Source organism: Macaca thibetana, chromosome 1 (assembly GCF_024542745.1).
Source record: "Macaca thibetana thibetana isolate TM-01 chromosome 1, ASM2454274v1, whole genome shotgun sequence".
In the NCBI taxonomy this organism is placed as follows: Eukaryota; Metazoa; Chordata; class Mammalia; order Primates; family Cercopithecidae; genus Macaca; species Macaca thibetana.
The window spans coordinates 22,700,380-22,725,277 of record NC_065578.1 but is presented as its reverse complement, the minus strand read 5'-3'; the positions used below and the strand labels follow the sequence as shown (position 1 = coordinate 22,725,277).

The following is a 24,898-nucleotide window of genomic DNA, read 5'->3' as shown; positions in this document are numbered from 1 at the left end:
CTCAGCCTCCCGATTAGCTGGGACTACAGGCTCCCGCCACCACGCCCGGCTAATTTTTTGTATTTTTTTAGTAGAGACGGGGTTTCACTGTGTTAGCCAGTATGGTCTCGATCTCCTCACCTCGTGATCCGCCCGCCTCGGCCTCCCAGAGTGCTGGGATTACAGGCGTGAGCCACCGCGCCTGGCCATTTTTTTTTTTTGAAACAGAATCTTGCTGTCACCCAGGCTGGAGTGCAGTGGTGCGATCTTGGCTCACTGCAACCTCGCCTCCCGGGTTCAAACAATTCTGCCTCAGCCTCCCAAGTAGATGGGATTACAGGAGCCCACCACCCCGCCCGGCTAATTTTTTTTTTTTTTTTTTTTTTAGTAGAGGCGGGTGTTTCGGCATGTTAGCTAGGCTGGTCTCGAACTCCTGACCTCAGGTGATCTACCCGCCTCGGTCTCCCAAAGTGCTAGGTTTAACATGATGTCCAGGCTAATTCTGCTCATCTTTATATTCCCAGCGTCTCACTTGTCTTGTCATGTAAGAGGCTCTCGGAATCAAAACGGAGAGAGGCTGGGGGTGGAGCCAGCTTCGGAAGTCACGGCGGAGGGGCGGGGCGGGGCCTCGCCCACCAGGCGGCCGTCGGTCACGCGGGGTCCCGCTGGACTGCCGCGGGGCATACTGGGCCAAGATGGCAGCAATGACGAAGGCGCTTCCGCGGCGACTGGTGGGCTTGGCGTCCCTTCGGGCTGTAAGTGCCCCGAGCCGCCGAGGCGGCGGCCCTGCCGGCACTCTGACTGTCAGGGTCAGCAGCTTGGCAGTGGTGGCTGCTCTCTTAGAGGCGAGGCCGGACAGCTCTCAGGCCAGAGTCGGGAGGGCGTTGGAGTCCTGGACCCTCCCTGTTCCCCTCAAATCCTTGAAGGGGATGGGAAAACTGAGGTCCGGAGAGGTGGAGTGATTTGTCTAGGTCGTGGAGACCTGGGACGCCATCCTAGGCGTCCTTATTCCCCGCCCAGGGCCCTTTCCGATGACCCTGGCCCCTTTCTCCCTCTAATTGAGCTTCAGACCTCTCCAACTCTTCATTAGTGAAAATCACGAACACCCTTGCATTTCCCTCGCCTCCATTTCCAACTCTTGTTGCTTTTAGAGATGCTTGGGGAAGTATCCCAGCGTACCGAGCGGGACTTGCGTTGACTGGAGCCAAGCTGTGATTCCCTTGGAATTGCACTTTGATCCTGTTCGATCCTGATGTTTCCCCTCTCCCATTTTCGGCGCAGGTAAAATGTAGGAGACCTAGCTGTATGGAACAGAAAAAATAAAAGCTCAAGCTAGGGTGTCCCAATAGTTCTGCCACTTTCTAGGCTTAATTACATAGTTATTTACTTTCTCTAAACTTCAGTTCTTTCATCTATAAAACGGACAACATTCTCTTGGGTTGGTTTTGAGATTAGAGAAAATGTGAGTAATACAGTTGGCAGTGTTCTGGCTCCTAATAAGTGATCGGTCGGTGGTTGTATTTTTCCCTTAGAGAGTTGAGAAGGAGTTACAGCTGTACAGAGGGAAAAATACACTCCTGGCACTGGGTCCCTCTCAGAAAGCCACGTTAATATCTTTACTAGGCCATTCACCTGCACCACCTGGTCATGTGTAAAATGAAGATGGCAATTCCAACTTAGAAAGTTAAGAAAATTAAACGAAATAGTAGATATTAATATGCTTTTAAGAAATATTTGGTGTAATGAGATGGCCATCTATGGGGTTCCAAGCATAGGAACCAGTATTAGTATTAGTACCAGATATGGGTTCAAGTCCAAGCTCTGTCACTTTCTAACTGTGATTTTTGGGTAATCTTCCTGAGGCTTGGTTTCTTCACCTATAGAGTTGGGATAATAATAGTCCCTGCCTTGAGGTTCTAATGCCTGTGGTTTAACACTGGGTTTAGTCAGTATTCGCTGTTAATGTTGATGTAGGTATACCATACCTCAGGACACTGTGGCACAGTACTTGTGTAGTTAGGGGGACCCTCTCTGAGCAGAGCTTTACAGAGGAGAAATGGGATGTTTAACCAGGAGAAGAGAAGACTGTGGACCGAACGGTGGTAAAGAGGCAACAGTGGCCCGGAGGTTAGGAGCTTGTGCTCTAGAGCCACACTGCCAGGTTTAGATGCTGCCTCAGTGACTAGCTCTCTATGTCGCCTCAGGAAGGTTACTTAATCTCTTTGGGCCTCAGATTTCTTTTTTTTTTTTTTTTTCCTGAGACAGAGTCTTGCTCTGTCATCTGTCACCCAGACTGGAGTGCAGTGGGGCAATCTCAACTCACTACAACCTCCACCTCCCAGGTTCAAGCGATTCTCCTCTCAGCCTCCCCAGTGGGGCCTTAGATTTCTTACAGTAAAATGGGGATGACGATAGTTCCTACCTGATAAGATTGTTGAGACGACAATGTGGGTTAATATGTAAACGGCTCACCAGGCATGGTGGCTCGTGCCTATAATCCTAGCACTTTGGGAGGCCGAGGTGGGTAGATCACTTGAGGTCGGGAGTTCGAGACCAGCCTGGCCAACCTGGTGAAACCCTGTCTCTAGTAAAATACAAAAAATTAGCCAGGCATGGTGGTGTGCACTTGTAGTCCCAGCTACTTGGGAGGCTGAGGCAGGGGAATCACTTGAACCCGGGAGGCGGAGATTGCAGTGAGCTGAGATCACGTCACTACTCTGCAGCCTGGAGACAGAATGAGACTCTATCTCAAATAAAGAAATAAATATGTAAATGGCTCTTGTATGTGCCTGGCAAATGTTAAGTGTTTAAAAACTGTGAATTATTTTGTGAAGAGCTGTTACGGTGAAGGAAGTGTAATTGAGTTTATAATGTTCTAATAAAAGCAACTTGGAAGCAGGTTTTAGATTCTTTTTGTTTTTTGAGATGAAGTCTCACTCTTGTCCCCCAGGCTGGAGCGCAATGGCGTGATCTCGGCTCACTGCAACCTCCTCCTAGGTTCAAGCGATTCTTCTGCCTCAGCCTCCCGAGTAGCTGGGATTACAGGCGCCTGCCGCCACGCCTGGCTAATTTATGTATTTTTGGTAGAGATGGGGCTTCACCATGTTGGCCAGGCTGGTCTCGGACTCCTGACTCAGGTGATCCGCCCACCTCGGCCTCCCAAAGTGCTGGGATTACAGGTGTGAGCCACCACGCTCGGCCTGAAGCGTGTTTTAGATTCTTTCAGCAACACTCAACTGTTATTTATCGAGCCCCTATTATGTCCCAGGGCCTTAGAAATACAGCATTGAATAAAACAAAGTCCCTGTCTCATGAAACTTATGTTCCAGTGAGATAGTTTTAGGGTGATATACTAGCAGAGGCTGAACAGCCCTGTTGGAGGGAGATTCAAGTTGCAGGGACCTTCCAATTTAGCCTGTTGACTTCATGAAATTCAGTGGCTCGTTGCCTTAGTCTCTTAAGAAGCTTTGTTGGCTGAAACAAGGCCAGTCAGGTGAGTTGTACATGTTCCAGCTGCTTCCTAGCAGGGAATTCCTGAGGGGCTTCAGGGGGTTGAGATCCTTAGCAGATTACACAGTGTGCCTCCCGCTTTGCCCCATTGTGGTATATTTATTCGGATTAAATCTATATAGCAACGTTGATTTGAAAAGTTACAGTATCAAGACAGGTAGAGGGAAGAGGGAAAAAAAAAGTCTTGTGTTACTTGATAGGGAAGACTAAGATTTGGAGCAGACTTTATATAGAGGAGACTCAAGGCATTTTGTAAAAAATGTTTTCAGCTACTGGGGGTGTCACCTCCCCTTAGACCCATTCTTGTCATCATCCAGCCTATGACTGTGACAGAATAGAGCCCTCCTGCATCTCGCCCACACCCCGAAAAGTCCAGGACTGACTATTCTTCCCCACACTCAGTAATTGCTCTCTTCTGGGACAGCTATGTCCTTCATGGTTTATTTGTTATTTTAATGACTTTAAAGAGTGCCTACTTTGTACCAAACACAGTGCCAAACACTAGGGATGAAGTGGAGTTGAGACAGACAAGGTCCCTCAAAGAGCTTATGTTCTACGGGAAGAGACATTGAGTAGGCATTCTTTATCGTGCTTTGAAGGAAATAATTATAGCTCTGCAATAAAACATAATGGGGGTGGGAAGAGAGGCAGCTTTGCAAAGGGTGGTCAGAGGAAGCCTCTCTGCAACTGAAAGATGAGAGAGAGATGTGAGAAGAGCTAGGTTTTTTTTGTTTTGTTTTGTTTTTTTGTTTTTTATTTTTTAAAGCCAGATAAGCAGCCTTGGGGCAGAAGGAAGAGAAGGCAGGGAGCTTAGCAACCTGTTGGGTGAAGGTTGGGAGTGGACAGAAGGGGCAAGTGATGATTCCAGGAGGTCAGAGGAGCCAACTCATACAGAGTCTTTTCTTTTCTTTTTTTAATTGGAAGGCATCAAGTGACATATAGAGTCAGTTAATTTTTTTTTTCTTTTTTTTTGAGATGGTCTTGCTCTGTTGACCAGGCTGGAGTGTAGTGGCACAGTCATAGCTCACTGCAGCCTCGACCTTCTGGGCTCAAGCGATTCTCCCACCTCAGCCTCTTGAGTAGCTGGGACTACAGGTCCATTCCAGCACACCTGGCTAATTTTTCTATTTTTAGTAGAGACGGAGTTTGTTCATGTTGGCCAGGCTGGTCTCGAGCCTCTAGCCTCAAGTGATCTGCCTGCCTTGGCCTCCCAAAGTGCTGGGATTACAGGCATGAGCCACAGTGCCTAGCCTTTTGTTTTCTGTTTTTTGCTTTTTTTTTGAGATGGAGTCTTTCTCTGTCACCCAAGATGGAGTACAGTGGCACGATGTTGGCTCACTGCAACTTCCGCCTCCCTGGTTCAAGCGATTCTCCTGCCTTAGCCTCTTGAGTAGCTGGAATCAGGCATGCACCACCACACCTGGCTATTTTTTGTATATTTTTAGTAGAGACGGGGTTTCACCATGTTGGTCAGGCTGGTCTCAAACTTCTGACCTCAAGTGGTCGCCTGCCTCAGCCTCCCAAAGTACTGGGATTACAGGCGTGAGCCACTGCCCCCCACTGTGATACCCGGCCTTTTTAAACGACTTCTGACGTACATACAGCAGCATACAGAGTCCTGTAGGCCATGGTGAATAGGTGAAAGGGATGAATCAAGTTCTGGCTTAAGCAGTAGGGTACATGCGATGCCTTTTACAGAGATGGAAAGGATGGAGTCAGACAGGCTTTAGGAGAAATTAGAGTTCTGTTTCAGGACTGCTAAATTGAAGAGATGCAAATAGAGCTGTCAGGTAGGCAGTGGAAAAGGAGTCCAGACTTCAGAAGAGAACCTGTACTGGGAGCATGAATCTCTTGCTTGTTCCTGTTACTAAGTGAAATTTTTTTTTTTTTCTTTTTTTTTTTGAGACAAAGTCTGGCTGTGTCGCCCAGGCTGGAGTGCAGTGGCCGGATCTTGGCTCACTGCAACCTCCGCCTCCTGGGTTCACACCATTCTCCTACCTCAGTCTCCTGAGTAGCTGGGACTACAGGTGCCCGCCACCACGCCCGGCTAATTTTTTGTATTTTTAGTAGAGACGGGGTTTCACTGTGTTAGCCAGGGTGGTCTTGATCTCCTGACCTTGTGATCCGCCTGCCTCAGCCTCCCAAAGTGCTGGGATTACAGGCTTGAGCCACCGTGCCTGGCCGTGAAATATTTTTTTTGTTCTTAAATTCTCAAATAGACCAAATGTGAATTAAATGGTGAGAAATATTTCTTCTTGTGTCATTATTAGTGAAGATAGATCCATTCTTTCATATTGGTCTCCCTGGGAATTGTGGCAATCTCTTCCTCATACTTTTTGTTTCCTCTTTTAAACCAAAGGTCAGCACCTCATCTATGGACACTTTACCAAAGCAAGTGAAAATTGTGGAAGTTGGTCCCCGAGATGGTCTACAAAATGAAAAGGTAAAGATGGAAATGAGCCAGAAAAGTGTTTCAGGCATCTGCTTTGAGTATAACGTGTGGTAGGTGCAATGGCAGTGGACAGAGCTATGCAAAATGTGATTCCTCTGCACAAGTTAGGGGAGAGTAGAGGAGGCCAAACAGGGACAGGCATCTGTGACAGTTAAATGATCTAAAATGGTGGGGCAAGCTGGGTGGGTGGCTCATGTCTATCATCCCTAATTACTTGGGAGGCTGAGGTGGGAGGATGGCTTGAGCCCAGGAGTTTGAGACTAGTCTGGGCAACATAACAAGACTCCATCTTATTAAAAAAAATGTATATACATATATATACATAAATTGAATGGTGGTGCAACAGGTTTGGTGTCCCCAGGTCCACAGCCCAGTGGGGTGGGGTAGGTGGTGTGGAGTGAAGGTGAGGGCATGCCTTTAGACCCAGCAATTCCATGTAATGGGATTTATCCAAAGCAAGTCATGAAGGCCAAATGTAGAGATTTAGCCTTGGAGGTGTTCCTTATGAACCTGTTGGTAAGCGCAGAACTGTTGGAAACAACCTAAATGTTTCATATGAGGAAAGTTGGGTCAGATACATTATGGACTTCTTATAAAATGAAATATTATGAAGCCATTAATAACATAGGTATATATAAAGTGACTCAAGCAGGTTATAAAAGAGTGCGTGTGGCTGGGCATGATGCCTGTAATCCCAGCACTTCAGGAGGCTGAGGCAGGCAGATCACTTGAAGCTGGGAGTTTGAGACCAGGCTGGCCAATATAGTGAAACCCTGTCTCTACTTAAAAAAAAAAAAAAAAAAAAATTAGCTGGGTGTGATGGCGCACACCTGCAATCCTAAGGCTGAGGCACGAGAATTACTTGAACCCGGAAGGCAGAGGTTGTAGTGAGTCGAGATCGTGCCACTGTACTCCAGCCTGGGTGACAGCACAATTCTGTCTCCAAACAAAAATAGTGCGTGTGCGTGTTTGTGTGTGTGTGTGTGTGTGTGTGTGTGTGTGTGTGTGTGTATTTTTTTTTTTTTTTTGGTGGGGGAGACAGCGTCTCACTCTGTCACCCAGGCTGTAGTGCAGTGGCACAATCTTGGCTCACCACATCCTCCACCTTCCCGGTTCAAGTGATTCTCCTGCCTCAGCCTCCCGAGTAGCAAGGATTACAGGACTCCACCACCATGCCCAGGTAATTTTTGTATTTTTAGTAGAGACGAAGTTTCACCAGGTTGGCCAGGCTGGTCTTGAACTCCCAACCTCAGGTGATCCACCTGCCTCGGCCTCCCAAAGTGCTGGGATTACAGGCATGAGCCACTGCGCCCTGCCATGTATTTTTTTATCTTACACTTTTATGTAAGAAAAAAGTTTGTATACATATGGGAACATTTATCTACACTAGGACCTAGACCAGCACTTTCTGTGAAGATGGAAATATTCTGGACGTGAGCCTTTCCATGTGGTGGCCACTACACCCATGTGGTCCTTGAGAACTTGAGATGTGACTAGTGTGGCCAAGGAATTGAATTTTTATTTTTACACAATTTTTATTAAATTGAAATAACCACATGTGACTAGTGACATATTGGACTGCACAGATCTAGAAAGTTACACACCAGGGTGTTAATAGTGTTATCACCAGAGGTTCTAAGGGTAGTTTTCTTTTGTTTTTGGCATGTTTTTCTGAAAGAATCATATATTGATTATTTTTCAATAAGAAAAGCTTTTTTTCTTTCCTTTTTTTTTTCTTTTAGCACATCCATCCTAGCTTTAATAGTGAGTGCTTGTTGGAAACAATAGTGTGTAAGTTCCTGGAAGGCAGAATCCTATCTGTTCTGCTTATCACTGTATCCCTGGCACCTAGCACAATGCCTGGAACATGGAGGGCTTTTCAAAAATTATTTAACAGGCTGGGCATGATGCCTGTAATACTGGCACTTTGGGAGGCTGAGGCAGGCAGATCACCTGAGGTCAGGAGTTTGAGACCAGCCTGGCCAACATGGTAAAACCCCATCTCTACTAAAATAAATGAGCCATGGTGGTGGCATGTGCATGTAATCCCAGCTACTCTGGAGGCTGAGGCAGGAGAATTGCTTGAACCCGGAAGGCGGAGGTTGCAGTGAGCCGAGATTGTGCCGCTGCACTCCAGCCTGAGCAATAGAGCAAGACTCCATCTCAAAAAAAAAAAAAAAAAAAAAAAAAAAAAAATATATATATATATATATATATATATATGGAATAGATTAAGTTAGAGCAGTGGGAGAGAAATTGGAGAAGGCAGGCGAAGGGAGGACCTAGTAAGAAGGGCCTGGAGTTTTTTTGTGTGTTCTTTTTGTTTGAGACAGGGTCTTGATCTGTGTCACTCAGTGCAGTGGCACAATTATTGCTCACTGCAGCCTTGACTTCCCAGGGTCCAGCGATCCTCCCACCTCAGCCTCCTGAGTAGCCGGATCACACACGTGCCACCACGCCTGGCTAACTTTTGTATTTTTCGCCATGTTGCCCAGGCTGGTCTCAAACTCCTAAGCTTAAACAATCTACCTGCCTCAGCCTCCCAAAGTGCTGGGATTACAGGCGTGAGCCAATGTGTCCTCCTGGACCTGGAGTTCTTAGAATTTGTTGCCTAATCCTGTAAATCTTAGGGAGCCATAGAAAGCTTTTGATGCAGGAGAATGGAAGATTGGAAGCTGCATTTTAGGAGGATTCCTGTGTAGGATGAATTAGTGGCATGAGACCATGGCATGTTATATACAGAATAATGATGGTAGATTTGGAAAGAGGAATCCATAGAATCTGGTGAGCTACTGGACATGGTGGGGAGGAAGATAAAGAAGCTGTACGCTGAACACATGAGGCTGAAGTCCTGTGCCAGTTGGGAGACAGAAGAGAGGAGGGTGTGATACTTTCGGGGCCCCATCCCATACCCCCTAGAGGGTTAGTCATCTCTGCCCTTTCAGGCCGTCACACGTTGCTCTCAATTTGTTTATGATGGGATTATAAATTAACACACATTTACTTATGGGAAAACCTGCATGGCGGAATAATGTTTCTATGTAAATAACTCTTTTTCAGGTGAGAAGCTGCATTCACTGCAAAAAATTATCTATAGTACTTGAACTAATAGGTACTGCATTCTAAGGCTGTTTTAATACTAACTTTGCTGACCTGGTGTTTCTCCACTATAGAATATCGTATCTACTCCAGTGAAAATCAAGCTGATAGACATGCTTTCTGAAGCAGGACTCTCTGTTATAGAAGCAACCAGCTTTGTGTCTCCTAAGTGGGTTCCCCAGGTGAGCCCTAGCCCTCAATGAGAGGCCTTTCTCCAGGGATGAAAAGTTTTGCATTTGCCTTTGAAGCAAGTAGAAGTCAAGACCATAGGTTTCCAAGCCCCTGGCTTTGAGAGGTCTCAGGTGATTCATAGCACTGTGTTGCAGCAAAAGAACATGGCCCAGGATTCAGGGCCTTGGGTTCAGTCTTGGCTCTGCTCATCTGACTTGCTCAGTGACATTGCTAAGGCCTTTCCCCTCCTTGATATTAGAGATGACCTCTTCTAGCCCTAAAGTCTAAGACCCTCTATGCCTGTCTGTGGTTTCTTTGTTTGTAAAAGAGGAAGACTGACAACTCCTGCTTCACAAAGATAGTTAAGTGGAGAAGATACATCCTGTTACAAAGGAGTGTTTAACACACAGCTGAGCTCAGTGCCTGGCCCAGAGTACGTTCTCAATAAATGGCTGGCAGTAGTATTCCTGCTGTTTCTGCATATGTAAAGCTGGCAGTATGGGCCCTATGGAGAAACTGGGATCTCACCCAAACCACGGGCCCTTGGGACTCAGCAGCAGTCAAACAGTGAAAGTACTGGAGAGACTCAGCTCTGCAGAAGGAATTACTCTCTAAGAGTTCTGGAGATCAGAGGCTTTGTGATGAAAAGGTTTTCTCTAACTGAACTCTCTGCCTGCTCTTGGTGATGGCTTGACAGTGTCTCCCTTGGTTCCTAGATGGCTGACCATGCTGAAGTCTTGAAGGGCATTCAGAAGTTTCCTGGCATCACCTACCCAGTCCTGATCCCCAATTTGAAAGGCTTCGAGGCAGCGGTAAGAGGATAGCTTGTTGGTGGGGGCTCCTGAAATGAGATTGATGGCATTGGTCCCTGCCTTGTCTTGGGGCCTCAGTCCCCTGTCCTGGGACGTCCATCTGAACAGCTTGTCTGTCAGCCAGACCCTGGGGCAGACCTGGCCCTGCCACTCACTGTTCTGTGATGTTGACAAGTTGACAAGCCTATAAAATAGGGCTAAATGATAATACCTGAAGTTGTGAGCATTTCAGAAGATAGGATGCATGTACATTGCTTAGCAAGAGCCTGATAAAAGGTAACTGCTTAATAAATGATAGCTCTTTTGATTATCCACTTCATTAGAGAAAGGTAATCAAGCTCTCCACAAGTTTCAACAGTAGTTGCTGGCATCTGCCAACTTTCTTACAATTTTAGACAAGAACATCTTTGGAGATGTCGGTTCTGGATTTAGGCAAAAACCTTTATTTGGCTGGGCACAGTGGCTCACATCTATAATCCCAGCACTTTGGGAGGCTGAGGCAGGAGGACAGCTTGAGGCCAGAAGCTTGAGACCAGCTTGAGACCCGCTTTATGGACCAGACCATAAGGAGACCTTGTCTCTACAAAAAAAAAAAAAAAAAAAAAAAAAAAAAAAAAAATTAATTAGCTGGCTGTGATGGCATGCACCTGTAGTCCTAGCTACTCAGGAGACTGAGGCACAGGATGGCTTGAGACTAGGAGTTCGAGGCTGCAGTGAGCCATGATAACACTGCTGCACTCATCCAGCCTGGGTGACAGAGCAAGAAAAAGAAAAAAAAGCGTTTTCTCAAGAGTGACTTCCAGGCTGGTGATGGCGGTGGTGGTGGTTTCCTTGGGGAAAGTAAAAGTTTTTTTTTTTTTTTTTAATTAAGAGAAATTACTGTGTTTGTTTCCTACTGCTACTGTAAGAAAGCACTACAGGCCGGGCGCAGTGGCTCACGCCTGTAATCCCAGCACTTTGGGAGGCCAAGGTGGGCAGATCACGAGGTCAGGAGATCGAGACCATCCTGGCTAACACAGTGGAACCCCATCTCTACTAAAAATACAAAAAATTAGCCGGGCGTGGTGGCGGCGCCTGTAGTCCTAGCTACTCGGGAGGCTGAGGCAGCAGAATCACATGAACCCAGAAGGTGGAGGTTGCAGTGAGCCAAGACCATGCCACTGCATTCCAGCCTGGGTGACAGAGCGAGACTCTGTCTCAAAAAAAAAAAAGCAAGCACTACAAATTGGGTGGCTTAAAACAACAGGAGTTTATTCTCTCACAGTTCTGGAGGCCAGAAGTCCCAAATCAAGGTGTCAGCAGGATTGGTTCCTTCTGAGGCCTCTGGGAGAATCCGTCCCATGCCTCTCTCCTGGGCTCTGGTGGTGGCCAGCAGTCCTTGGCATTGCCTGGCTTGTAGATGCATCTCTCCAGTCTCTGCCTCCATCTTCCCAGGCCGCCTTTTCTGTGTCTCTGCGTCTTTACATGGCCATCTTTTGTTTTTGTGTTTTTTATACAGAGTCTGGCTCTGTCGCCCAGGCTGGTGTACAGTGGCACAATCTCGGCTCACTGCAAGCTCCGCCTCCCAGGTTCAAGCAATTCACCTGCCTCAGCCTCCAGAGTAGCTGGGACTACAGGCGTCCACCACCACGCCCGGCTAATTTTTTGCATTTTTGGTACAGACGCGGTTTCACTGTGTTAGCCAGGATGGTCTCGATCTCCTGACCTCGTGATCTGCCCGCCTCGGCCTCCCAAAATGCTGAGATTACAGGCATGAGCCACCACGCCCGGCTGGCCATCATTTTTCAAGGTCACCAGTCATATGGGATTGTGGCCCACCCTATTCCAGTATGGCTTCATCTTAACTAATTATATCTGCAATGACCCTGTTTCCAAATAAGGTCACATTCTGAGGTGTGCTGGGTTTTAATCCTTCAACATGTCTTTTTAGGAGGGCACAAGTCAACCCATAACATTCACATAACATAAAATTTACCTTCAGAGAAATTTTTTGCCACTCTGTGCCAGTGTTCCTTAAACAAGAAAGTGCTGGCCGGGCGCGGTGGCTTACACCTGTAATCCCAGTACTTTGGGAGACCGAGGCGGGTGGATCACAAGGTCAGGAGTTCGAAACCAGCCTGACCAACATGGTGAAACCCTGTCTCTACTAAAAATATAAAAATTAGCCAGGCGTGGTGGCGGGCGCCTGTAATCCCAGCTACTCAGGAGGCTGAGGCAGGGGAATCACTTGAACCTGGGAGGCGGAGGTTGCAGTGAGCCAAGATCATGCCACTACACTCCAGTCTGGGTGACAAAGCAAGACTCTGTCTCAAAAAAAAAAAAAAAAAAAAAAAAGAGAAAAGTGCTGAAAGGAGTTCACCTGGATGTTGGCAGGTTGCTGCTGGAGCCAAGGAAGTCAGCATCTTTGGAGCCGCCTCAGAGCTTTTCACCAAGAAGAACATCAATTGTTCCATAGAGGAGAGTTTTCAGAGGTTTGACGCGATCTTGAAGGCAGCACAATCAGCCAATATTTCTGTGCGGGGGTGAGTCAGAGCACATTGGTATCGTTTCCTCTGTACCGTTCTGGAATGGGGCTAAACTCTGACTCAAGTGGTCCTCCTGCCACAAACTTCTTATCTTGGTGGGGGGCAGCCCAAACTCCACACCTAGACATCTTTTCCCAAATAAGTGTGGTCAGAAGAAATCCTAGCAAGTACCTTCTCTCAAATCTGAATTTTGGGTCAGTTTACCAGCTGACCATTATGGCATGCACCTGTAGTCCTAGCAACTTGGGAGACTGAGGCAGAGGATGGCTTGAGACCAGGAGTTCGAGGCTGCAGTGAGCCATGATAGCACCACTGCCATCATGCTAGAGGAATCGAGCAGGACGGGACACTAACTGGAGTTTGTGGAGATCAGTTGAGTCCTGGCTTTATAACTAGCTCTTCACACATCCCTGGAGAATTACCTGGGCTTCTATGTTTCCAACATCACATCTCTAATATCAGTGATTCCAGGCATTGTGTGTGTATTATCTATAATAATTGAAACCTCATAATAGCCCAGCAGGGAGTAGGTTATCCCCACTTTATAAATGACAAAACTGAGGCCCAGGAAGGGTGAATAGTCTACCGTAAGGTCACAGTGCTGTGCAAATTGCAGCCAGAGGCCCGGCATGGTGGCTCACACCTATAATCCCAGCACTTTGGGAGGCCAAGGCAGGAGGATCACCTGAGGTCAAGAGTTCAAGACCAGCCTGACCAACATGGCGAAACCCCATCCCTACTAAAAATACAAAAATTAGCAGTAATTCCAGCTACTTGGGAGGCTGAGGCAGAAGAATCATTTGAACCTGGGAGGTGGAGGTTGCAGTGAGCCAACATCACACCACTGTACTCCGGCCTGGGTGACTGAGCAAAACTCTGTCTAAAAAAGAAAAAAAAAAAAAATTGCAGCCAGAATGATCTTTCAAAAGTGCACATCTGGACTAGACATGGTCACTCATGCCTGTAATCCCAGCACTTTGGGAGGCCGAGGTGGGCGGATCACCTGAGGTCAGGAGTTCGAGACCAGCCTGGCCAACATGGGGAAACCCCGTCTCTACTAAAAATACAAAAATTAGCCAGGCATGGTGGCGCGCCACCTGTAATCCCAGCTACTCAGGAGACTGAGGCAGGAGAATCACTTGAACCCAGAAGGCGGAGGTTGCAGTGAGCCAAGATCACACCATTGCACTCCAACCTAGGTGACAGCGAGACTCTGTCTCAAAAACAAAAAACAAAATCCCACAAAAGTGCACATCTGATGACATCCCTCCCGGTTAAAAAGCTTTCAGTGACTAATCAAGTGCAGACTTTTTAATGAGGCTAACAAACCCTGCATGATTTGGTCCCAGCTCTTTTCAGTAGCGCTACTGTTCCAGTTCCCTTCTGGCCCCTGCTTCCTCCTCATGGTACACTCCAGCCCAACTGGAACTTCTTTCCGTTTGTCACATGCCTCCACTCTCTCTTGCCTCTGGACCTTTGCACGTGCTTTCTGTAGACTCAGAACAACCTTCCTTCGGAGGCTGAGGTGGGCGGGTTGCTTCAGCCTAGGAGTTTGTGACCAGCCTGGGCCTGGGCAACATGGTGAAACCCCAGCTTTACAAAAAAAAAAAAAAAAAAAAGCCAGGCATGGTGGCATGTGCCTGTAGTCCCAGCTACTCAGGAGGCTAAGGTGGGAAGATCACCTGAGCCTGAGAGGTCCAAGCTGAAGCGAGCCAGAATCATGCCACTGCACACCAGCATGGGTGAAAGAGTGAGCCTCTGTCTCCAAAACATAAAAAAGAACACTTCCTCCACATCATGCTTCTCGGAGATAACTCCTGCTCATCCTTCAGGTCTTCTTGTGGGAGTCAGTTCCTCTGAGAAGCTGCTCCAGTCCTTCAGCTGGAGTTAGCGCCCTTCTCTGGGCGCCCATGGTGTCGGGACATCCTCTAAATGTAGCACTTAGCTGCTTGTTAAATTCCCTCCCTGCCCCACCTCACTAGACCATGCACTCCCTGAGGGCAAAGCCCACATCTCTCCCAGTCCCTGGGGTGCTCCGCTCTCCCAGCTTGGGGCCTAGCACACAGTGGGCACTCAGTCACTGACGGGCAGGTGGATGAATGGGGAAGCAGGGGCTCCAGTAACATCAGTCCGACTTCCAGATCTGTGTCTTTCTAAGCATCTCTCTTACCTTTTTCTTGCTCAGCAGTGGTTGGAGAATAAGTGGGAGCATCAAAATGGAAAAGTACACTGAGATCTTTGAGTCTGAAATTATTTATCTATAGAGCGTTTATTAAAAATTATCTATAGCCTCTTAATATGCAGAATACTTTGCTTGACTCTAAAGGGTTTTGAATACATCTCAGCTCCAAGAGGGTGGGTGGGAATAGAAGTCACCCACATCCAAAATCTACCCTCCTTACCATAGCCCTAAGACCCATGATCAGACCTGTGCCCACCTTGCTGACCTCCTCATCTCATACTTCCTTTCCCCTTGCTCTCTCTGCTTCAGCTGTCCTTTGTTCTGTCTGGAGCACGCCTGGCTCTTCTGTCTCACGGCTTTCTCCAGGCTCTTCTCTCTGCCTGGAATGCTCTTCTCACAGACCCCCAGCTTCTTTCGGCTCCAACATCCTGTCCTTAGAGGGGTCTTTTCTGGATCCTCACTACAGCTGGCCTCCACTTGTTCTATCATTTCCCATCTTTCCTCTGTAGCACATCACTTCTGAGAGTTTCTCCATTACTTACTTGGTTGCCTTTTTATTGGCCATCTCCCTAACTTGAGATAAGCTCTGAGAGGGCAGGAACCTTATCAGTCTTGCCCACTGCTCTATGCCAGTTCCTGGCACATAGCAGGCAACTCAGTAAACATCAGGCGAATAAATGAATGAATGAATCTTCTAGCAACTCACTGGGGCAGCTCATCCCTTGGCCCTCAGGCCAGCGCAGCCTATTACTGACTCATATCCAACTTAGCTCTTGTTCTGAGTTTGGTTTTACCCAGTCTTTGGTCTCCTTCTGGATTACTGGCCCCAGCTCCCCTGGCACGTAGTTTTGCTCCGTCTCCCCACCGTACAACCCAGCTGCTTACTCTCCTTGCCCTGTCTAGCTCCTCCTCCTCCGCTTATTGTAAATCCTTGGCTGCCACTCCTGAGGCCTGTGCAACTTCTGCTTCCTGAACTGTAGGTCCATTGTCCCCCAGTTCCCTGCCATTGCTCTCTACTGCCTCCTGCTGGCACTGAGTTGTACCATCCCTGCCCTTCCTCCGCCCAGCTGCAGGTGTTGATTGCACACTGATCAGAAATGTGTGTTAAATGCCCTGCTTCAGTTCTGCTAGCCAAAGAGCTCAGGACACTGACCTCATTCCTCCCCTGTCTTCCCACAGGTACGTCTCCTGTGTGCTTGGCTGCCCTTATGAAGGGAAGATCTCCCCAGCTAAAGTAGCTGAGGTGTGTGCATGTGTCAGGGTGGGGGGTTTGGTGAGGGTTGGCCACCTTGTCTGCCCCTGAGTGCATAGGTTCCTCTCCCCACCCTTTCCTGCAGGTTCCTGATTTCATTCATTCACCCAGCTCCTTCATTAAGCTCCCCCCCCCGTGAGCACAGCCCTGCACTTGCTCCCTGGAGGACCCCCTCCTAGCTGGACATGTAGTCCTTGAAGCCCCTGGCCTCTACCCAGCCTGAAAACCTCTGATTCAGTTTCCAGTCTGGTCGTTGAGGTGATTCTCTGAGGAGAGGCTCCTTACCCAGGAGTTCCCACAGTTCCTTGTAGTGATTGAAAGGCCACAACCCTGATGTCCTCTGAACAGTCACCAGGTCAACACTGAGAAGAACACGGCACAGGAATTGAGTTTGACCAGCCCAAGAACTTACGTCATTTAGTCCTCAAAACCACTGTGCAAATTTGGTGTTATTATTCCCTTTTACAGTTGAGGAAACTGACACTAAATAATTTGCCACAGGTTACAAATGGTGAAATCAGGCATCAAACCCCATTTTGTCTCCCTCCAAAGCCCGCTTCTTCCCAGGATACTTTGTGGCATCCAGATAGGGGGAATGGTAACAGTAGCAACTGTTTCTTGAGAGTAGCTGCCCTGCTCCAGGTCTTAGCCTCAGTTGCACCAGTCCTTGCCATATGACCAAATGGTCATCACCATTTTTCCGAAGCAGAAATTGAAGCTCAGAAAAGTTAAGTTCCTTGCCAAGGCCCACAGCTAGTGAGCAGCAGAACTAGGACTTTAACCCAGCATCTCGTGACTTCAAGGGTCTGCTCCTTCCCCTGCACCCTGCTGCCCCCTAAAGGCCAGCCACTGCTGCCCCGCTCTGTGCAGGGCCGCTGGGGGAAACGACATCACCATTTCATTTATCTAGCAGATCATTGGTGTCTTCTGGTCCCCCTGCCCCGCCACATCCCTCCGCACCTTGTCCAGCAGCCCCATGCTGGCAGCAGCTCCTTGGGTGAGGCCATCTTTTTTTTAAGTTCACCAGTCATATGGGATTAGGGGCCAACCCTCTTCCAGTATGGCTTATTCCAGTTGGACCCATATTGGACCTATTCCAATATGGACCCATTTTGCAGTGGTTTTAGAGGTGTGCAAATGGGCTTCTAAAAATTTAAATAGTGATGTACCTCTATTAAAAAATATAACTATTGGCCAGGCATGGTGGCTTACGACTGTAATCCCAGCACTTTGGGAGGCTGAAGCAGGCGGATCACCTGAGGTCAGGCGTTCAAGACCAGCCTGGCCAACATGGTGAAACCCCGTCTCTACTAAAAATACAAAAAGTTAGCGGGGAGTGGTGGCAGGTGCCTATAATCCCAGCTACTTGGGAGACTAAGACAGGAGAATCACTTGAACCCAGGAGGCAGAAGTTGCAGTGAGCTGAGATTGTGCCACTGCACTCCAGCCTGGGTGACAGAGCAAGACTGTCTTAAAAAATATATATATTGTACATATATAATATAATGTATATAATTATATATAATTAATGTCTATATAATATACATTATATATCATAATGTATATCATGTATTGTATATAACTACATAATTATATACATTATATATTACATATACAATTATATACATAATATATAATTATATGCATAATATATGTATTATATATTATATACATTATATATATACTATTAGCTGGGCATGGTGGTACACACCTGTGGTCCAGGTTACTTGGGAGGCTGAGGTGGGAGGATTGCTTGAGCCTGAGAGGCCAAGATCACACCACTGTACTCCAGCCTGAATGACAGAGTGAGAACTTGTCTCAAAAAAAAAAAAAGAAAAAAAATGTAACTAGCATCTCAGACCCATGATTTCATGGATTTTATTGCTGAGGATAAAATGACACAGAAGGAATCAACTTCACTGATTCCAGCACCTGGTCTGACAGTATGATGTGATGGTGGTAAGTGAAAGACTGAAGTGTGAGGGGCACAGGTAGGGAGGAAAGCACAGGGGTTGGAGCTTCAGGACTGTGGGCTGGCTCCAGCGGCTGGCTCTGCCCCTTAAGCCTCCGCCTCCTGATCATAGGTAGTTGGAGTTGTGAGGAGCATGTCATCCGGTAGGAATTGAGTGCCTCATACACAGAAGTGTTCTGTCCAGGCAAAGGTCCCCGGCTTCTGAGTGCATGGATCCCCTGGCTGGTGGATTCTGTATCCTCCAAGTGCCTGCTTGCTTCCTTAGGTCACCAAGAAGTTATACTCAATGGGCTGCTACGAGATCTCCCTGGGGGACACCATTGGTGTGGGCACCCCAGGGATCATGAAAGACATGCTGTCTGCTGTCATGCAGGAAGTGCCTCCGGCTGCCCTGGCTGTCCACTGCCATGACACCTATGGCCAAGCCCTGGCCAACACCCTGATGGCCCTGCAGGTAATCAAAATCATATGCCCATTCTCCCAAAGGTCATGGTGGGCAGGACAGCTTGTTATCATTTATTCTTTCAGCAAACATTTACTGATGCCAGTATGCCAGGTTCTGAGCGGGCAATGGTGGACATTGTCATGGTGACCCCGCTCAGATGTGAAGTGTACACCTCTGTGTTAGGGAGACAGTCACGGGAGTTACATGGCAATCCTGCTGCATTATGACAGATGCCATGAAGGGAGGAAGCATGGGGCTCAGGAAGCCTAGAGGGGCTCCATCCCAGCTGAGGAGATCTAGGAGGATTTGCAGAAAAGGCCTGAGTGAAGCTTGAAGGATATAAAGTAAGCTGCTGGCGAGGGAAGAGGAAAGGTGACTGGGCAGAACTGCACCTCAGGACTGATGTAGGGTTCAGGGAGGACTCATACAACCTACAGGGTTGTGAGTGTGTGAGTGTGTAGCGGAAGCAGGTGAGGAGACAGGAGGTAGAGAGGCCAGCAGAGGTCACTTAGAGAGAGAGGCTTTAATGCCGTTCCCCTCAGATTTAGTTTTCCTTGAGGTTTGCTTCTCATGGGCTGGTCCAGAATGGTGATCCATTGGCTGGCAGCCAGATAGAAGGGACATTCTTGGTGTCTGACCACGGCTACCTTGCTGTAGCACTGGCCTACCCTTCCATCTCTAGGATAGTGATGGCAGTCCCAGACACTTTTTTTTTCCTCTCAATTATCCCCTAGAAGTTCGTGTCTAAGCCAGGTGAGTCTGTTACATTCTGGGCCGGTTTCCTCAGAGTTGTGGCTGTCAAGGTTAAGGTTCATAGCTCTGTGGTCTCCTCATTTCTCGGCTTACTGTGACACTCCGCCATGGCTCCTGGGCTTTCCTTCAGCTCATGCGTTTCTCGGCCAGGCAGTCAGGAAGAGTGACTTCCCCTCCTAGACCTTGCCAGGCAGGTAAAGGGGAATTCTGCACAGCCCAGGTGAGTCTGAGGCAAAACTCCATCCTGACTAGGCTCGGGACACTCCTGCTCCTCTGTGCTTCTCTGTTTCTTGGCAATGATGTCTCAGAATCCCCTTTTTGAAAATTTATCAGGGAACAGGTTGATCTGTATGATGTCTGGCAGCAGCTTCCTCTGACCTCCCTCTTCCATCAGTTATTTTAGGAATATGGATCGATGTGCCAGGTTAAGTGCTGACTTAGATAATAGTAACAAAACCCAATCCCTGCCCTCTGGGAGCTCATGTCATGGTGGGTGGGGAAGACGGATGGAAGATTACAGGCGTGTAAATAACACATTGTCAGACCATTTATTCACCTATTAAAACCTAACCTGACAGTGCCTAGTGTGCTCGGCACTGTTCTTAGCATTAAGGATTCAGCTGCGACCAAAACAGAGTCTCTGACCTCATGAGGCTGACACTCTAGTACGATGAGGCAGATAATAAATAAACACATAAACATACAGCAGGCCAGGTGCTCATAAGCACTGTGGAGAAAAATGAAGCAGGTTAAGGCAGTGCCAGGCCTTTCTGTAGAGTGGCCTCACTCAGAAGGAAGCATTTGAGAGAGACCCGAGGGAAGCAAGGGAGTGAGCCCTGCGGACCCCTAGCAGGGAGTGGGAGGGAAGGGAGCCCCACCCAGGAAAGCAGGCACAGAGCCCTGAGGGAGGAGTGTGCTTGCCATGTTCAGGGATCAGGAGGAGGCATGTGGCAGGAGCAGTGTGACCGAGGAGAAGGGGGCAGAGATGTCAGGGTTAGAGGAAGGCCAGATCGGGGGCCCTGTAGGACTTTGACTCTTTCAGACTGAGCTGGGAAGCTAACAGAGAGTCTTGAGCAGGGGCGGGGAGGGAGATGATCTGAATGTTCCCTTTGAGAGGCTCCTCGGCCGGGCACGATGGCTCACACCCATAATCCCAGCACTTTGGGAGGCTGAGGCAGGTGAATCACTTGAGGTCAGGAGTTTGAGACCACCCGGCCAACATGGTGAAACCCCATCTCAACTAAAAATATAAAAATTAGCTGGGTGTGGTAGTGGGGGCCTGTAATCCCAGCTATTTGGGAGGCTGAGTCATGAGAATCACTTGAGCCCGGGAGGTGGAGGTTGCAGTGATTTGCAGTGAGCTGAGATAGTGCCAGTGCACTCCAGCCTGGGCAATAGAGCGAGACTCCTTATCAAAAAAAAAGAAAGAAAGAAAAGAGGCCCTTCTGGCTCTTGTGTAGAGAATACACTATAGACGCAGAAAAACCAGTTTGGAGCCTACAGCAATCCAGGTGAGAGACATGGCAAGGAGACCTGGAGGGCGGAGGTGGGTGACCGGATCTCAGCAGTCTGATCTGTGAAGCTCGAGACATCTATAGGCAGGTATGTTAACCTGGGTGCAATTAACTGGGAGGGAGTGGAGATAGAGAAGCTGTCTGAGGAGTGAGCAGTAAGGGCTCCAGCCAAGATCAGGGAGGTGAGGAAGAGCCAGCAAAGACTGGATCGAGGCCTCAGGACCTGAGGCCAGAGCACTAGGAGGAAAACCAAGGGATGTGGAGCCCTGGAAGCCACACGGAGAAGGTGTCCAAGATGATGCAGCTAGTCAAGTGCAAAGATGAAGACACTTGACCTTTGTACTTAGCTACATGGAGGCCACCAGTGGCCTTGACTAGAGCTGTTTCAGTGGAGGAGTTGTGGGGATGCAAACCTGTTTCAAATGGGTTCAAGTGGGAATGGTAGATGTTAAATGGGAACAGCTCTTTTGAGGGACTTTGCTTTGAATGGGGGGAAAGAAATGGGAGGTTAGAGGGTTCCAAAAAGGTTTGTAAAAGATGGGAGAGATCGCAGGCTGTGTGAGGATGACCCAGTGGAGGGGAGTAACAGGTTGCAGGAGAGAGGGAGAGAGAGATTTACTGGAGCACATTCTGAAGCAGGTGGGAATGGGCCTCATGCCAAGGTGGAGAGGTTGGCCTTGGCTAGGAGCTCGGGGTCCATCTCAGGCAGCATGAGGGACAGTGGTTCTGTAGGCCCAGATGTAGGCAGGTGGGTAGAGGTGACGTTGGGAGTCAGTGGAGACATCTCTTTTGATTGCATCCATTTCCATAAAGCAGCAGATGAGAATGAGGATGGGGAAGGGGGTGATAGAGGTTTAACAAGAGAGGAGAAAGTGAAATAGTCATTTGGGAGAGTGGGAGGTGACTGACCTGGGAAGATGGGATGTGGGCCTCATGTGACAAGGCCCTGACTGAGTGAGACCAGCCTGGAGGTGGTAGGGGGTAAGCGGGGGGTAACAAATGAACCACAGTAAACAACAGAGGTCTGAAATCTCAGCATTGGGAGGGGGTCAGGCTGGTGATCAGAAAAGGTCTCCCTGAGCAGGTAGCTTTCAGACTGGAACCTAAAGGGTAAGAGTCCACCATGAAAGGAAAGATACTGCTGGCAGAGGAAACAGTGTAGCAGAAACTAAAGGGAGAAGCACTGTCTCTGTGGGATTTTCGTGTCAACAGAATCATAAGCCAAAGCAAAGAATGACTCTAGAATTTCAGGCAACAGACGCTTGGGAGGTTTGCAAGGCCCAGCTCTGTGGGCTCTTGTCCCCAGTGCCAACCGTGTTTCACCATCCTTATGTTTCCAGATGGGAGTGAGTGTCGTGGACTCTTCTGTGGCAGGACTTGGAGGCTGTCCCTATGCACAGGGGGCATCAGGAAACTTGGCCACGGAGGACCTGGTCTACATGCTAGAGGGCTTGGGCATTCACACGGTAAGCCCGCCCACCCCCTGGTGGCGACAGCCCTGAACTGACCAGGGCTTGGCCTGAAGCTGAGAACAAAAGCAGATGGGGGTATTTGGGGTTGTTAAAGTGTGGAGGAGTAAAGAGGGAAAGAGTTAGCCAGGCACAGTGGCTCATGCCTATAATCTCAGCACTTTGGGAGGCTGAGGCAGGTCACTTGAGCCCAGGAGTTTGAGGCTGCAGTGAGCTATGATCCTGCCAGTGTACTCCAGCGTGGATGAAAGAGCAAGACCCTGTCTCTTCAAAACAAAACAAAAGAGGGAAAGGGTGCCAGGGATTATGGATATTTGATCTAATGTTTTAATGTTTGTGAGAGTAGGGTTGAGTGAGGCCACACGCATGAGCACAAGAAGGCTGGAGTGTCAGGGTGACTTTGACAGTTCAGTCCTAGGAGACACCAGGGAACATGGAAGGGGCCCTGGGAAGGGTCAGGTTCATGACCTGAAATGAGTCAGTTCTCTCTTGGCTTTGTTTTGTTCTCTGTACAATGCGGACAGTAGCGTTAAACAGCTCACCAGGGATCTACCAGAGTCCACCAGGGCCCTCAGTGGTGGGACGGAAGCAGACTAGCATCTGTGCTTGAGGATCAGATGGAACTGGGTTTAAAGCCTACTCCTGCCACTCACAGGCTATGAGACCTCAGACAAATCATTTCATCTCTCTGAACCTAAGAAATGGGAAGAATAATGCTATCTATCTCATGGAGCCATTGTGAGGATTAAGTAAGAAGATATATGTAGAGGGCCAGGCGCGGTGGCTCACACCTGTAATCCCAGCACTTTGGGAAGCCAAGGCGGGTGGATCACCTGAGGTCAAGAGTTCGAGACCAGCCTGGCCAACATGGTGAAACCCTGTCTCTACTAATAATAGAAAAATTGCTGGGCACGGTGGCTCACGCCTGTAATCCCAGCACTTTGGGAGGCCAGGGCGGGCAGATCACCTAAGGTCAGGAGTTGGAGACCAGCTTGGCCAACATGGTGAAACCCCTTCTCTACTAAAAATACAAAAATTAGCTGGGTGTGGTGGCGGGCACCTGTAACCCCAGCTACTTAGGAAGCTGAGGCAGGAGAATCACTTGAACCCGGGAGGTGGAGGTTACAGTGAGCTGAGAGCGCGCCATTGCACTCCAGCCTGGGCGACATGAGCAAAACTCTATCTCCAAAAAATAAAAAAATAAAAAGAAACCTCATGTAGAATGCTTAGCACAGAGCTGAACACCGAGTGCATTTCAGCAAATAGGAGCTACTGTATGAACAGAGGGTTTCTGCCTGGCCCTTTCAGTTGGTGTTTTTATCCCTCCCTCTCTGTCTCACATCCTCACTTGAATATCAGTTTTTTACCTCTGTGGGCCAGGCCCTGTGCTGGGCCCTGAAGAGGGAGTACTGAACAAGACTGATGAGATCTGTGCCCTGGTAGTGGCACTACAAACCATTATACAGATTGGGCATCTTACATGAGGGGGAGTCAGAGGAATAATCCAGGTGCCAGACAGACAGGAACTCACAGGCAGCTGGTGCCCCGCTGTCAAGGAAAAAGCCTGTTTATCGTCACCTTTACTTTTTCAGTACCACAGTTGTCTATCCATGCTGATGTTTTCCCTGGTGTTGAGGGCTATGCCCATGACTTACCACATCCTCTAACTTGTTTCTCAAAGGGTGTGAATCTCCAGAAGCTTCTGGAAGCTGGGAACTTTATCTGTCAAGCCCTGAACAGAAAAACTAGCTCCAAAGTGGCTCAGGCTACCTGTAAACTCTGAGCCCCTTGCCCACCTGAAGCCCTGGGGATGGTATGGAAATAGGTGCACACACAGATGATTCATGGATGGGAACACGGAAATGAGAATGAGGTTAAATGGTGCAGGTACCTCACAGCCAGCTCTACACAGAGGTCTCTCCTGGCAGAAAGCAGGTGAGGGGCAGGAGGAGCTGCTTGGCAGCAGGACCTCCTGCCCAGACCTGAGTAGGAGCAAGAGGCTTTGAGGGCTGAAGTCTCCCTTCATTATGGACCCTGGCCCAGGAGTTGAATCCCTGAGGACATGTGGGAACCCCATTCCCTACTTGGCATGATCCTTGAGTCTCCTCTCTGGATGGAATCTGTGAGCTGGCCACCTGGCCGCCCTCTACACAGCTCCACCCTGCCATGGCCTTGGGGCCCTTGCTCTCTGACTTCTCAGGACACAGGTCATGGGGCTTCTTCCCAAGCTGGCAGAGACCATTTGTGGAAAGTGGAGAGCTTCGTGCTGGCCATCTGCCAACTCCAGCATCTCTAGAAAATCTCCACGCTGAATGTGATTTTTGAAAACAGCTTATGTAATTAAAGGTTGAATGGCACAGAATCATTCCGGCATTCGGTTGTGCAGCTGTGTGTATACATGAGCGTGGGGGAGGAAAATACTTTACCATGTTGCACTCTGAGAGGAAAATGGAGACTATGAACTAGTTTATTAATCTTTGCATTTCCTCCCTGTTTCCCCACCTGAGCCCCAAATCCATAGTGACTGGAAATCAGTGGCTTTGGGCTTACTCAGGAGGCTGCTTGCAGCAGTTGCTGGCCAGAACACCCGACAGGGTTGTTTCTGAGCTTTGCCTCTGTGACTGGGGCTATTGCACAAGCTCCCCCGAGGGCACACTTGCTGCTTTGGACCTCGGTGGCCCGGCCTCTCCCTGGTGTTCTCAGGCCCGGGAGCGCTCACCTGTCGGTTCCCCCGGGCTCTGCGGTCAGGTGCTGATTCTCGGC

The 24,898-nt window shown here is 48.6% G+C and overlaps 1 protein-coding gene across 2 annotated transcripts; it reads left to right on the top strand.

The window, feature by feature from the left end:
* Positions 1-589: 589 nt before the first annotated feature.
* Positions 590-24,508, top strand: HMGCL (3-hydroxy-3-methylglutaryl-CoA lyase). Of its 2 annotated transcripts, XM_050792349.1 has the most exons (10): positions 596-734; positions 1,131-1,260; positions 5,849-5,932; positions 9,115-9,222; positions 9,928-10,023; positions 12,397-12,545; positions 15,910-15,973; positions 18,220-18,408; positions 22,007-22,132; positions 23,817-24,508. In XM_050792349.1, exons 3-10 carry the CDS (start codon positions 5,864-5,866, stop codon positions 23,916-23,918), a joined length of 903 nt encoding a protein of 300 aa, XP_050648306.1. In that variant the 5' UTR covers positions 596-734; positions 1,131-1,260; positions 5,849-5,863; the 3' UTR covers positions 23,919-24,508. The 2 variants fall into 2 exon arrangements, with proteins under 2 accessions (XP_050648298.1, XP_050648306.1); XM_050792341.1 differs by lacking the exon at positions 1,131-1,260 and having other exon boundaries at positions 590-734.
* The last annotated feature ends 390 nt before the right edge of the window (positions 24,509-24,898 follow it).